The sequence below is a fragment of the Coturnix japonica genome, chromosome 2 (assembly GCF_054131305.1).
Source record: "Coturnix japonica strain WE chromosome 2, WE-NBRP24, whole genome shotgun sequence".
Classification (NCBI taxonomy): Eukaryota; Metazoa; Chordata; class Aves; order Galliformes; family Phasianidae; genus Coturnix; species Coturnix japonica.
Window position 1 is genome coordinate 118,874,803 of NC_140664.1, and position 15,526 is coordinate 118,890,328.

At 35.2% G+C, this 15,526-nt stretch overlaps 1 protein-coding gene across 6 annotated transcripts in view; it reads right to left on the reverse strand.

Moving 5' to 3' along the window:
- The window catches only part of ANKIB1 (ankyrin repeat and IBR domain containing 1), a 77,258-nt gene that overhangs the window by 17,416 nt on the left and 44,316 nt on the right, over positions 1–15,526 (reverse strand). For all 6 annotated transcript variants that reach the window (XM_085540580.1, XM_015853346.3, XM_085540581.1 and 3 more), the window contains exons 4-11: positions 14,543–14,725; positions 10,698–10,815; positions 8,068–8,276; positions 5,753–5,841; positions 4,075–4,219; positions 2,571–2,737; positions 1,310–1,398; positions 165–295 (exon numbers count right to left, since the gene is read on the reverse strand). In XM_085540580.1, the coding sequence (XP_085396706.1) occupies positions 165–295; positions 1,310–1,398; positions 2,571–2,737; positions 4,075–4,219; positions 5,753–5,841; positions 8,068–8,276; positions 10,698–10,815; positions 14,543–14,725 (1,131 nt within the window). The remainder of the gene's footprint in view (positions 1–164; positions 296–1,309; positions 1,399–2,570; positions 2,738–4,074; positions 4,220–5,752; positions 5,842–8,067; positions 8,277–10,697; positions 10,816–14,542; positions 14,726–15,526) is intronic.

Consider the following 15,526-nt stretch of genomic DNA (forward strand, 5'->3'; position numbering starts at 1 on the left):
AAATACATAACCCATTATTTGCAAATTACCTAAGCTTTGACACAGATTCATTAGATCTTAGGCCTGACATTTCAAAATGTTTGGACTTTCGTGCTCCTGAAATGTAAATATGACACAACCCAAATTATGTTTTCACAACTAACTGTATGAAAAGTCTTTCTTACCTTCGCACATTGCATGTGGTTGCAGCCCTCATTCTTCTGAATTGGAGATTTGCAGTTGGCGCATGGTTTGGAGTTAGTTAGTAACCACAGGCAGTTGGCAGCATCTTCATATGCCTCACTAACTCCCACAACTTCATGAATGTGACAGGAGGATGTGGACCATGTGAAAACAGAGAAGTTGAAATTGTACTTGTTTAATCTTTTGTGAAAATCAGATTAGGAAAGATACGTGTTTTCCGATTTCTTGACTGAATATTAATTCTTCATTTTATATACTTGTGACATATGTATACATATATAAGTATGTATAAAATGTACACATTACTTCTGTATGTTGTAGTCTATAGCATATACAATACATAGATTATTAAAAATATATTTAAAAATTGATGTTGTTTGACTCAGTGTGGTGCATTTTGAGTCTATAACATTTTCTAGAATAATCTATGACATAATGGAAAGGCTCTGAATTGTTGTAATCAAGTTATAGTTAAATTTGAGTTAACATATATATATATATATACACACACACACATACACGTTAGCTATATATATATATATATATATATATATATATATATACACACACACACGTTATATATATATCTTTTTTTCTGCCTGTCCTATGTAAACCCAGACATTGTTGGCTGACTATCTAGAAGTTATTTAACATGAAGCCATTTTTCATAATTCCCTAGCAATTCACAGTCAACCTTATTGTTGTTATTACCTGTTGCCTTTAAATAGTGCTGAAGCATACAAACAACTGTATGAACACAATTAAACAGAAGTGCAGACTAGGACAAAGATTTTAAGTTGCCTAGAACAAATATGTTATTTTCAGGAAAAAATGGGGGGGGAAAATGAAAAGAAGGAAGGCTGTAAAAGGAAGGGAGAAGAGTTTCATCTCTCTGAACCACATGCAGATTTATGAGGGAACAGGTAGGAATGGTTTCAGGATAACAGTCTACCATTCCTACAAATGTCTACCATAACTACATACACAGTTAAAGCATGAACTTGCCCATCACTCAGTGGTTTGTTTTTCTTCCTCTGCATTTTTCAATTAATGTAGGGTTTTAATTAATGCAACTAAACATTCCTTGACGACAACGAAATAATAATAAAAAATAGGTATGACTTACGTTCTTCTGGTTTCATTTCCGATATTTTCTGTAGCCAATCCTTCCATGTTTGGCAGTCACAAGGTTCATGTGCTTCACCAAGACACTCCCTGAAAATTAAAACGTATACACAATAAATAGTTATTTAAAGTTGAACAGTTGCTTTGAAATGGCTTCACGCTAAAAGATATGGAAACATTAAGTCAGGAAGATAAAAAGTAATACTGCTATTTTTAAATATTCTTACTACAGTTTGTGATAAAATTAAACTTCTTATAAAACAAAAACTAGGTAGTTTGCTATACCTGAAATGCATTTTATGTAGAATTAAACAAATTCAGTTGTAATAATTAATTTTCAACTACACTCATGCCTTCAATCTAGAACAAGATCCAAGACCTTCATTTTGTTTAATTGTTTATGAATTTTTACTCTTTCCATCAGCTTCCAAATGAAATGGAAAGCGCTTTCCACGACAGAGTGGAGAGATGAGCTTCTCTTGAGGTTACGACTAGCTTTAAAGATAGCAGTCACTACATAACAGTGGCCTCAGCTCTGTACAACACTGCGTAGCAACAATTATAAACATCACTGTGTTATCAGGTTTGCTACTTTCCTAGAATCAAAACACAGCATCATACCAGACAGTCTGAAGAAAACATTTCCATCCTAGCTGAAGCTAAGACAGTCTGCTACAATACAAGCTTGAATTCACTACAGAAGACGACACTAAGATACTAAGCTCCCTGGTATAATTCAGTCTTTTTGGCAATATTTCTAAGCTTCTGAGAATAAAAAAGGCAGATATGTATCTCTGAGAGACAGTTCCTGTTGTGCTGAGCCTTCCTCCTTTCCCACTGGAGCCTGCAGGAAACAAGCCTCAGAATGGCTTCACTCTTGCTGCTTCCAGTATGAACCAGAAGCGGGATTTTTAATGATTCATATACATAAGTATATATACATCCAATGCACAAAATGAAGTTGGAACAACTTCTTTCAAAAGTTCTTTCCTCAGCTTGTCCCAAACCGAGAGTTTTTGTCCTGGGAAGCCATTTTACTTGAGTGATGAGCCTATTGATTCTACAACTTTTTACGAAACAAAGTTGTATTTTGGATAGACTCCGTGATAGCACAGGATGAAAGGAAATAACACCAAATGGTTGTGACAATTGATAGTTCAGCCTCCCCAGATTGCCTCCCTCAACAGTTATTAATTGTTATTAATCTCCGGAATAGCGGTGATTATGTATTTGTGTAGACACAGATACATTCTAGCACTAACCAGCAGAAAAGATGTCCCTTTCCACAATCTACAGCAGGAGCTTTTAGCATAGGGAAGCTAAGCGTATCTGATCCTGTTGAATTCGATCCTTGTCTTGTTAGCCTTACTGCTCTTTCACAGCCTGGGATAGGACACCATTTAATAGCAGGATTATTTTCAACAAAGGCCTGAAGAAAAAGCAAAAAATAAAATAAAATTAACAAAGAAGACCATATTTAATCATTGATATAAAACAATCTGTCATCATAATCTTTCTTTGAAGGAACAGAGCCAAAAAGCATAATGACAACTGTAGCTACTTTGATAGGCTTTTTAAAATAGTTATTAAAAAGGAATAATTTAATTTCTATTAAAAACAAACACACAAACAAACATTATTAAAAGTATTCAAACAGTACTCCAGACTTAGGCTAAGATCCAAATGATTACATGCATATAATGTGCGAGTCAGCTCCTTTGTGATATGGCTTACTCTAAATTTCCACTTTATATGCACTAGCAAAGCTCATTAACAGAACTGACTCTTGTTAAAAACAATTAAAATCTTATTGATTAAAACAAAATCCACACTATAATCATCTGCAATAAACTTGAAATCAGAACTAGACTATCTCAGGACATTATCTACAAGCTTTTTAAAAATTAATGTAGCAAGTCTTCTTTCATAGAACTGCTATTAAAAAATGGAGGTGGAAAGCTTCAAAGCACTTTCAATACTTCCCTTCAAAACAGTGTCGATAACAACTCACTTAAAGATGAAGATGAAAAAGTCTAATCGGATCTGGATATTTCATTTTTCCAAACTGTTTAAGACTTTATTAAAGAGACTTATTACACATTGTAAACGTAAAAAAAAACCCTTTCTGCTTTCTCTTGTCCCGCCACCACTGATAACATAACACACTATCTAGCTTACAATTTCATGTAGTATAAAAGAAAAAAGGTGAACTATAAGATTTTTAATGGAAATAAACAAATAGTCGAACAGGAGAATCAGAAGGTTTCCCTTTACATATATACATACATAGCAATTGTATCAAGCACTGGATGGAAAAAAAAGTAATTCACTTGTATTAATATTTTTAGATTGAAATAGGCACTACTTATGAACAGACATAGCCTCTTGGTAATAAAAAACATCCAAAAACTGTATAAAATTTTAGACCTCCAACACAAACAAATCTAGCAGATGAAAGATTCAAATAATCTTTTACAGATATTAGGTTGATCAAATAATGTTATTAATACTGCATTAGTTAATACATTGTGAAAATACCTTATCTGCGCTTCAGGAATACCACAATATTCTTTCTTTTTTTTCTCAGTGGTAACCAAACATTTATATTATGGCATACAAGACAGCCAGTAATTAATTGTACATATTAATTTATTAAGTCCTACAGGGAAGGTTACAGATATACTGCAGCATTTCAGATGGAAGCTGTATAGTACTTTAATAAAAAGAAATACATCTCAAGAGTACAGAAACAGTTTGACAATTTACCTTAATGTCAAATTGAAGGTATCTTTTGTCCATCTCCTTGGAAACCACACTTTCAATGATGTCTACAGGCACAAGCTGGAAACAATCATATGCTGGGCAAAAGATGTTGTGAGCTTCACCCTCTTGAATTTTCAGATTCAAAAATCTGCCAGAATTATGTCAGTCAGTATTTGTGAATAAAACAGTAAAAATCAAAAAGCTACTTAATACTTTATGCCAGGTTCATATATATTCAAATTAATCCACTTTTAAACAAGGAATAGGAATTATCCTTGTCACCTCAAAAGGACTGCAGATGAATAGCTTAATTTAAAAAATAGAGAACACTATCATGGTTCAGAAGTGAGCACCATCATCTACGCATAGCCTTGTGTGTTTGTAGTTTCCATCCTTGCCATTTCTCAGAGGCTCCAATGCAATGTTTAATTAAACGGAGCATTACTTCTAACTTAAATAAGAAATGGAACGTATAAGTGTAATTAATCTAGGAATGATATGCAATTAATTTTTCATCTGTGCTAGTCAAAGCAATTCTGCTCTCAGAAACAAATTCTAAATGGAGACATTTATAGGCCCTAATCCTATAAATGCAGGACATAAAAAGATCAGAAATCTGCTGAGAACTGGACTATAACTCACAGCACTGTTTAGTTTAATTGCTAGAACTCAGGAATACTCATCTGAAGGACAGGTATTTGTAAGTTAGTCATCTGAAGTCCTTAAATAGTTATGACAGAGAGACCTGTGTGTCTTAAGATTCATCTTAAAATGGGGTAACTCAGTTCTGAATACTTCCCATGTAATAGAAATGTCTGGCTCAGAACAATGAACCACCCTCTCTAATACCATCATCAACACCTGGTTGACACTGCACTGTAGTTCAGAGTGCATGCACAAATCACGGTATGTGTAGGCCAGTCCTCAAATTAGAAGTGCTATGTCAAGCCAGGGATCTCTTTGTAACTTCTAAATTACTGCATAACTACATACAAAACAACAGGAGCATGACTATTAATTCTCTGAAAACTAAAAAAACTTGCCTTCTAAAACATCATGAAGAGAAAATGTTCCTAGTTACCATAGGAGAATGGGTTCATATAAATTGGGCTAATCTGCAGTAGGACTAGCTATGCTGACATGTCTGTGTAACGAGATCCTGTAGTGGTACAGTGCAGCACAATCTCTCGAATGAGGAAATGAATAAAAGGGCACTGCATGCAGCTACCATTATTCCTAAGTTGTTTCTTTTTACTAGCACAACTGTTTGGACTTAAATTACACAGTAATGAGAGCATTACACTAACTGAGAAGTTAAGATAAAGCCACTCTCCAATTATTAACTCTCAATGAAAGAATTTTAATAACTTTTCTGATTGGAAATGGATTTACGATGCCTCAAGTAGGTGTGCTGAACTAAGAAATGGAATTAAGCACATGCTTAATGTAGTATATATGTAGCCCATTGCCACCACCACGCACAGCGAGCAAATCAAGAGTAGTCCCATTCATTCACATGAAGGCCTGAAACAGCTGATGGTCACTTTGAATGACCAATGAAATATTCAATAGGATCAAAACAGCAGCTTCCTGAAGCCCAGGCAGTTTAATGTCTCCACCTTTCCCTCTCCAAAACAGGAAAGATGAGTTTATCAAAATATGTAAAAAAATATATACTTACGCCTCCCAGCATGCTCTGCAGAAGTCATGCCCACAAGGCATATCAACTGGGTCTTCAAACACAGATATATTACACATACAAATGTCACACTGTGGATGAAAAAATACTTCAGATTAAAAAATACCCTAAAGCTTTGCACATTATTCAAAGGACACACTGGGCTGGAAAACCTCAGCAAAACTTTAAAGTGCTCAATAGGGAGAAAAATCTAACTGCAGCCAGAAAGAAGAAAAAGTCATTTAAGTTACAGAAATAGTTTAGAAATAGAAATGAGAAAGATTCCATATCTCTTTTTCTATGCCTCCCTATCCATACACCACATTCTGGGGTGCCTTCTGTCACGTGCTCCAGCTCAGTATGTGCTTCATTGTGCAGACTGCCGAGATCTCAGTTCTTGAGGAAAATGGACCTTGAAGTTTTCATGAGATTCACAGGCAGCCATTAATGGAGTTTGGAAATACTAAGTGCTTTTTGTAGCCTCTGTCATCTCCAACAGTCGGGTCCAAATCAAGAAGGAACAATTTAGTTGTGCAAGAGCAGCAACTGTTTTGAGTATTAAAAACAGATTAATACAGAGAGCATTACATTGAGGCCTATACTCAAAATAAATAGATGAAAATAGAAATATTCCATCAGAACACACCTGTGCTTAATTTTATATCACCAGATACTATAATATCTGGTGGTAAAATAATATATGGAATATTGAGGTCCTTACTCTGAAAATATTTTAAAAATAGAGATACTACTTATTGCTTACAGTTAGACATGAAGATTTCATGTTCTTGAAAGACTATAAGCAGACTTTTCTTTCCACTGGAACAAAGATTCAATTAAAATTAACTTCAGCTTTCAATCCTTTAGATTCTACACATACACAGGGAAGCATTTCAAGCAAATCAGCCTGTAGTCACTCTTAAAATACACTTGTCTTAAAGCCAAAACCAAACCCAGCCAAACAAGTCTGCCTTCAAAGTGTAAAACTTGATGAAGGAGCATATTGTTGTTTCAGTCACGTCAGCTTACTGTCTTGACAAAATTAAGTATTTTAGAAGTTGACTGTGCATCAAAACTGTTGTCTACTACATTTGTTTGTCTTTCAATTATGTTTAAAACATGTATTTAATATAAGGAAATTAATGAAGGTGAGTTCAGGATATGAAGTATAGAACATGTACTGGAACAGTTTTAGTAAGATGTAAATGCAAAAGCTGAAAGAAGGATTATAACTTGTATTTTCATTTTATCTACTTCTGTTTTTCATTTGTCTGCCAGTATGTGTGACTTCAGAGAAAAACATATTATTTTGAAAGCTTCTTGCAAGATTTTTAACAAACAGAATTACTAAATGTATAAATCTGCATTTGAATTTAGATATATCAGCCCTAGAACTGCAGTCACTATGCAGAATGCACTGCGGGACCATAAATGACAATAAAAACAACACAACATATGATTGAAGGCATGCAGTCTTTAGTTACACATTTTAATTAAGGAAATGTTCCTGCACAACATTTCACTATTAATATAAGTAAGTGTAGGATAACATTAGTCCAGACAGTTTCTTTTTCAACATTTTATGATTAAAGAAATAAAATGTTTACATGCAGAAACACAATTTTTTTATTTTATTATGAGGTTTAGGGACGGTCCATTTGCAAGGCTTCATCTAATATTCTAGAAAAAATGCTTAGGTCATGGAACAAAAGTTTTATAATGTTGCAGCTGTGGATTATAAAAAAGAGAACTCTGTCTTCCAAAAGAACCACACTGATTTTACTGAAAGGCACTTTCATATTTCAAATTTGCAATAGCCTTCTAAACTGCTTGATGCAGCCCACACATAGTAAAAGTAATGATAAGCTTACAGTACACTAGTGGGCTGACATTTCAAAATGTAGACAAAGAGAATTTTGTTTTCCAAGGAAAAAGATTTCAGAAGGCAGGGTTCACAGCATTGAGTATATTCAGGAAAATGGATACAATGAAAGCGAACATCTTGAGAAGTCTGAGATGAGAAGCTTGAAAGAGCCAAATGCAATGATGTGATCGTATCCGGATAAATTTCTGCTTTGTCAGACTAAGTGAAAAGTGTCCTTGGCATTAGCCATGTGCTCATTCACTTGTGCCATTACATAGAATGTTAGAAGTGCAAATTTGTTTGTTCACCACTTTTGGAAAGAAAAAGGCTCGGTATCTTTGCAAACTTATTTTCCAAACGAGACAACACTGTGGCTTGCCTGTCCATGTAGGTGTGCTATGTTTAGATCCAGGCTCTTCCACCCTGTTAGTTTCAGATCTATTTATACACTTACCACAGCTGTCTCGATGTCTCCCGGTGACGGGCTGATTTCATCAGGGGAAGTTACAGAAGAGCGAGTAGTGCGGGGAGTTCGTGGGGAAGGCAGCGTATCCCACGCGTTGTACCCACTTGGAGGGGGAGTGGGCATCTGAACCCCCGAGCGCTGGCAGCAGTTCTCTGGATTAGACATCCAAGCCTCAAGCAACTTCTCCCTGTCCCAGTCTTCAATAAATATAAAGACACAGGAAATTATGCAGCTATGTATATTTCATAATATACATAGGAGAAGATAAATAGTATTTTTATGCTGTGTCAAAACTGAAATAAGATACATGTATTCTTAGCCCTGACCTTAGAAAAAGTACCACCACTGTCAAATAATGATTGTTCCCTCCTTCCTAATAAGAAAATACCCTTGAACTGGATAGGATATACTAATCAGATGCTAACTTATCTAAGCTAAACCACATCTTGAGTTAATTTCATTTAATTTCTTTGAAGCCACGGTGCCTCAACATATACAAACCTGAGTAATTACAAATGTTTTTAGCATTTTGCATATTACCTTGGCTATATAGACTTAGAGAGGGAAGCATGCTGATGCTGACATATAGATGTAATTTGCCACAAGTTTTCTTGAGTTTCTTTGTACTGCATCATTAAAATTAGCCAAGGTTAAAACATGCTACTGAATGGTTCCTATTGTGTTTTCTCTACTAAATTATGAGTGTAAGCAAAATATGAAATAGTTATACTTGCTGAATTCCCTCTCCTTTATTCTGAAATCAATTACTTTAGCATGAAATAGAAGAGAAACAGGAACGATGCTGAAAAAACACATATGGAGAAACTGGAAATTCTTAAACCTCCCAAAATACACACTGAATCTCTAAATTGATACAGTTGTATGACAAAGGACAGCAAGTTAGATGGATTAAATACTGCATCTTTAGTCTACTAAAAGTAGTACATAACAATAATCTTCCCCAAAATTTAAAGAATGCTTTTCACATCTTAGGTGTGAATTAAGACATCACATTATTCTTTTATGAAGTTCAAGATTAAATGCAAAAACACTGCAATTTGCTATTAGGAGTTTCCCAGCTGTCTCATGCCTTGTAAATAGCTCAGATTTCCCTTTTACTGTGCTGAACCCCTTCTCCACTTTCAAATAAAAAGAAATTTTGTTTGAATAATTTCCAGCATATGACCACAGCTACAGGCAAAATAGCTGACTTTCTCATGACTTGCAGAGGTCTGTGTGTTTTTCACCACGACGGTCAACTGCATTAAATTACAGCTACCTCACGTAGGCAACGTCAGTGGAATGACCTTTGCAATGCAAAGTGATTTCTTCTCAACTTCCAGTTTCTGCTCACCAGATGCTGGCAGACATTTCTGTACACTTCACATCAACCTCACTGCTTTTGGGCTCACTATGAACTCTGCTGCCAATTGGAACAGTTGTGTCATCGTTTTCTTCTTCAAAGTGTGCAGGGCACAAAACATGCCTACTCGCTTAGTTAAGCATTTAGTAGTATTTAGCACTAATGACATTTTCTGAGAACCCAAAGTGACATCCAAATATTGTATATATAAATACCCAGAAGAATTAACGCTAAAAAACATATGTGCAAAGACTGCCTTAAATATAGCCATGCTGGCAATGAAAATCACTGGCACAAGTTCATGTTGGCTTTAATGCTATGGTAAAAGGAATGTAAACTATCTAAAATAATTTAACAGAGATAAGCATTAGGTACCAGGCTTACTCATAAAAGTCAGCCATATTTTGTGGGTTTGCAGGAGTATTTTCTTATTTCATTTTTTTCTACTCTTTTATTTTACCCTCAAAAATAACAGGGCTCAAAAACTTAATCCAGCAATACAGTGATAAGCATGGAAACCATTAACTGCCTGAGTAGTCTCTTTGGCATACAGGAACAATGTGGATGCTTCAGTAAGCGTAAGTTTTGAATGGCTGAATCAAAGCCTAAAGCTTCCACTCAGCTTCAGTGAGATACTTTTGTCTGGACAACCCCAGTTTCACACAAGAGCACAGACTGATTTCACTGATGTTAAACCAGTTACAAATATACAAAAGCAAACTATACCCTGTCTTAAAAGAGTAGTCATTCAAGTCCTAAAAAGGACATACACTCCTGTGCATTAAAACTCAAGGCCACTTCCAAATATTATAACAATCAAACTTTTTTTATTGTAACAAAAAATAAAGAAAAATACTTTCTGATCCAGTTTTATACACAAGTATGTAACGACAGAAAACTAATGGTCTGATAAAAATAGGAAAAATGAACTTTTTAGAATTCATTTGATATATAAAGCCAAAGAAGTTCTACTTCTGTGTTTCTCACTAAAGTAGAAAAGCTGTATTTCTTCACATTGCTGAAGGTAAAACATTTTCCACTATATTTCCCAGTCTGAATCACTTCCCTATCAACTTTCCTATCTGCCTCAATGCTGCAGATGTACTTCTTTCTGAAACACTGTGTAGACGACATCCTGTCATTATATTAACCATTACTTCTCTTTTCCTTGGTAATAAAAAGTGAACACACTCACAACTGTAATTCTGATTTTGCTGAAAACTGTTTTTTCTCAATCTTTAAGGTTTTGTATTACCGTGTGCCCGGAGAAGAGCTTCTGCAGTAAAGAGTGGTGCTTGAAGCATGTCAGCAGTTTCCACTATCAGCATATCCTTAAGCCTCCGCAGATCCTGAAGTCTTAGCCCCTCGTATGGCTTTGAGAAGAAAAGAAAGACAATTTACACCTAGCAGTGTTTCCTCTAAATCTACATTAACATGAAAACATTCAAATTACTGTTAATTATTACTGATAATTATCTCAACTGTGCAGCAAGTTATGAAACAATTTATTTATTGTGCAAACCACAGACCATGTAAAGCTATATAGAAACACTGTCATTTTGCAGTATTGTAGAATGATTTTTGTACAGTCCAAAATCCAAAAGACAATATTTCTAGGGTACTCCATTATAACTGGAGGTCATGTTCAAGTGATGAACTACTCTAGTATTTTCTCTCTCATTCTCCTTTTCCCTTTCCATTCCCCTTGAAAAAAGCTGGATTTCCATTGAATACAATTTAATTTTGAAGTAATTAAAACTCAAATATTGAAACACACACAAGAATGCGTGACTAGATTGACTTCACTGAAGGCAGGTTATCAGGACAGTATATGTTTCAAGCACATTCTCTGACTTTATGCACAAATTGAGTGAGATGCATTAACTTTGCATTCATCAGAAGGAGGATATATTGAGACATTAGAGAGTAAGAAGAGGTGAGTTTATGAACAGAATTAAGTACAGATCTTTGGAGGCAATAAGAAGTACAGAGATCAGTATAAGATTGACCAGAAATGCAGATGGAGGCTGGGGACCAAGATGTCAAAATTCTCCTTGATAAACAGACACCACACTTCAATAGCGCCAGAGGTAACTGCTGGCTTCCTGGTCTGAATTTGCATCCTCTTATTACAGCATTAACAAGAAGTCAAAATCAAAATCAAAAAGAAGTTAGGATACTGAACTAGTTCCAGCCAAGATACTGGAGATGCATTGTGCTCTGGACTAATGAGGAACTGGGGCACCAAACAGCAGCCATCTTTACCAATTTGTGAACCAAGAGCACAGAATAGCAGTAATAGTGGATAATGACAGTTCAGACCACACATTGCTATTATTTACCATGCAAACACTGATTCTACATAGACATATGCCAGGACCATTCAGTGCCAGGTAATATGCAAATGAATTTGCAAACACACAAAAAAGAAGACCGATTCTGCTCTTAGAAGTAGGCAGTCCAAGTAAAAGCATACTGCGCAGAAGCAGAAAGCATGAGAGATGGGAAGGAATGAAAAGCCTCAACTTCTAAATGTTTTTCCTCTTCAGATACATCTACTCTAAAAACATAACATACTTCCTATATGATATTATGATAAACTCTGTAAAATGCATTTAAAAGCATAACTGATTCTATCAGTGACTTCTTCTCTTTGCTAGTCTGTAGTATTAACAGGAATTTCTTAATACTGGTGACACAACAATAACGCTGCCACAAATTTGCAATGGGTCACTGTCCTTTTGGAGAAAGCAAGAAGAACATAAGAGAAATGGATTGTGAGTGTCATGGTCTTTATCTTGATTGCCCAAGACCACAAGGTCTCTGTATGTACTACCACTGCCAATTATGCATGATACATTAAGGGGCAACCTCAACATTAAATGCTTGAACTGAAATAAATCTGGGCCACTTGATGCACAGAGTGCTGGAATTTGACTGACCTACTTAATTTTTTACAAAAGAGATCACTTATGAAGACATGTCAGGGAGACAAGGATACAAACAGCTGGATGCCAGGATGATTATAACTGCATGAATATGTTGCAAGAAAAAAAAGCAAAAACTGGAGCAATGAGTAAATCACCTTGACAGAATCTGAACTGCATTTTGAATTATAACTGCAAAATAAGTAGCTTTGTCAGCACAACAGCCCTCACTTCTTCCAGAACACACATATCATAAAAAGAAATATCTTTTGTGTTAAATCTGAAACATAAATGCATGTCTTAGGAACTAGCATTTTATCCTGAGCTGCAGTTATGTCCAAAGTTATATTGAACCGATTGGTCCTAGGTCAAAGCCTGGCAATTATCTCCCTTGAGGAACAGACTATTACATTATTTCAGCAGGAGCACCACACACAGCCCAGCAGGGATTTTTGGATCCTGCAGTTTTTAAGAATCATAATTTTGCCTTTTTAAGTGAGAGAAACATTTCTAAAGAATATATTTGAAACTTTATACTTTTTTTAATTTTTATTTTTATTATTTTTTTTAATTATTATTGTTTAAAATAAAGCAATATATGAGCCCACAGAAGAAATCTAAAGAAAGGAAATTTTAGGCTGACACTATTAAGTAGCTTAATCTGGAAATTTCAGAGCAAAGACTTCATACAGTGAGAACTCATAAAAATGTTCAAGTCTACAACACAAAGTCTTGCAGCTGCTTGTAAAGATGCAGTCTTCAGTTATAAGGATGAATTGGTGGATTTTTTTGCTACAACTACCCACAGTGATGAGTGTTACACTTTATACTCTGTTCTCAAAATACTTGGCATTTTCATTTTCTATAGGGAAATACAGATTATGTGTGTTGGTATGTTGCTTTATGTTGCTTTCTTTTTTTTTTTTTTTTTTTTTTGTAGAAACACACATAGAGGAAAATGTGTTTTTCTAAGCGACTAGAGCCTGTTTGTTACCTGTCTTTAACAGTCCTCTCCATCTTGCTCATTTAAATGTTTCAGGTATGCTAAAAATGAAGTGAAACAGAAATGCTGCTAAAAATCTATGCTTTAGGTATCACCATAGCAGAAAGTGATTTTAAAAGACTGGATAAGTGTATGTCAGAAATGGGTTTTTCAGAAACACTAGGGTAAGGAATTAGCAGCTGTAAGTTGGACAGTTCATTCCTATCAGGCTCTGAAGCTTGAAAGGTGGGTCTGTTCTTCAATTTGTATTCATCATAGGCTTGAGAGCCTCTATAATCATAAAGAAAGGTATGTGGGAGTTACTTTTTCAGCTACTGCAAGCGTTTCAGTTATAAGCATAAACACATCAATTCCTTGGTAATATTCAGCTGATATGAACCTACTCCTATTTAAACCTGAGCAAACTTTTTTGTTACCAGGCCAAAGGGGACTGAACTAGTAAAATGTAAGGACATGCTGCTTTTGAAGGGAGAAGACAAACTGAACACTGATTTATCTACATATTCGTACTTAGACTTTTAGTTAATTATAAGCACAGTCAGTAAGACATCATAATTCAAGCAAATTTGTGTCAATGAACTTCACATTTCTTCAAAAAATTGACTTCAAAATAACAGTCCTTGTTATCTGTCTTTCATACAGGTTCTGATGTGCAGTAGCTTCAAGCATAATGTTATAAAAGAAGAAAGCAAGAGAATTAAATCCTTCACCACTCAGCTGTTTTTTTATAACATTCAACTCAGTCTCAGTCTATGCAGATCAATGATAATGTTCTTACTTTTCTGTCCCACACATATTCTCCTTTTCAGAATTTCTCCAGTTCTTACTTTTAGACAGAAAGTGATCTTATGAAAGAAAAATTTGTAAAAACTTTGTTTTGGAAACTGTTTTTCAGCTCATTGGCCTCCCTGCACTTCCTCTAGACTTAGAGCTTGCAACACTTTCAAGGCAGTCCATGAAAGCAAGAATAAAACCTCTTCAGACCTGACAACAGAATTGTTACTCTCTCTGCTTAACTTGGAAGATACAAAGAGCTGTGTTCAAATTAAATGTCTTCCAAATATACAGTACACAGTACAGTGCATGTGGAATACGTAACAACATTTTGTCATAACGTAACTGCTACAAATATAAATGTGATAAATGTGGAAATTTAAAGTATTCTCTGACCTCTTTTTTGTCTAAAGCAGCATATTCAGCTTCAATGCTTTCAGCTTCAGGATCACGTGAAAATACCATTCGAGATTCCAGGTTCAGAGCTAGCTCTTTGTGGTGTTGTTTCTCTGCACAGTCACATGGGGTATCTTTATTTTCATTTTCTGCAAACAAGTCTCCACCATGTTTTACCAGAAGCTGAAAAAAGAGTAAATATTGATCAGTTACCAACTCTAACAACGCCCTGAAGAAATGACATACCATTCAAGAAGAGAACAAAAAAATAAGAACACGGAAAACTGAAAGAAGGGACAAATACAGCAGTGATCACCTTTGGGAAGCAAAGATTATGTCATTAAATATATTATTACCTTATCACTGAATAAATAAATAGCCATCAAATTCATTTTCTGTTACTTAATAAATTAAATTACTGTAACTGTTATTAAATAAATTACTGCCTGATTTAATATATAGTTATAACTATACTACTGTAATGCCATGGAACCAAAAAAACACAGAAATATGTTACAAGGCAGTCTGGTTTTGCTAGGTTTGATCACTGCAGTTCAGCTGTACTGATATAGTCAGTGCTCCACAGAAAATGAAGGGCCTGAGATCATCAAGCACCCAGCAAGATGAAGCTATAGGCACCTCTATTCTTTATATTCTTTACATATTCTTAGTATTCTTTACATATGAGTATAACTCCACTGTTCTTTACATCAGTGATCCACTGATGGTGACAGAAGGTGGGAGAATCCCCAGGAAGGGAGAGAAGACAGGTTATTAATTCACAAATAGCATTCAGCACCACTGGTAGCCCTACCTTATTTCTGAGGGCAGAAGAGAAAGAAATGACATGATGCAAACAAAAGCTAGCGCAACCAATTGCAAAACCAGCAATTGTTTTTTCTACTGACAAGTAAATAGCACACAAGCTGGGTAACATTAATCTTATTGAATGCTTGATATCAAATATGTCCTTGTATAGTGCCA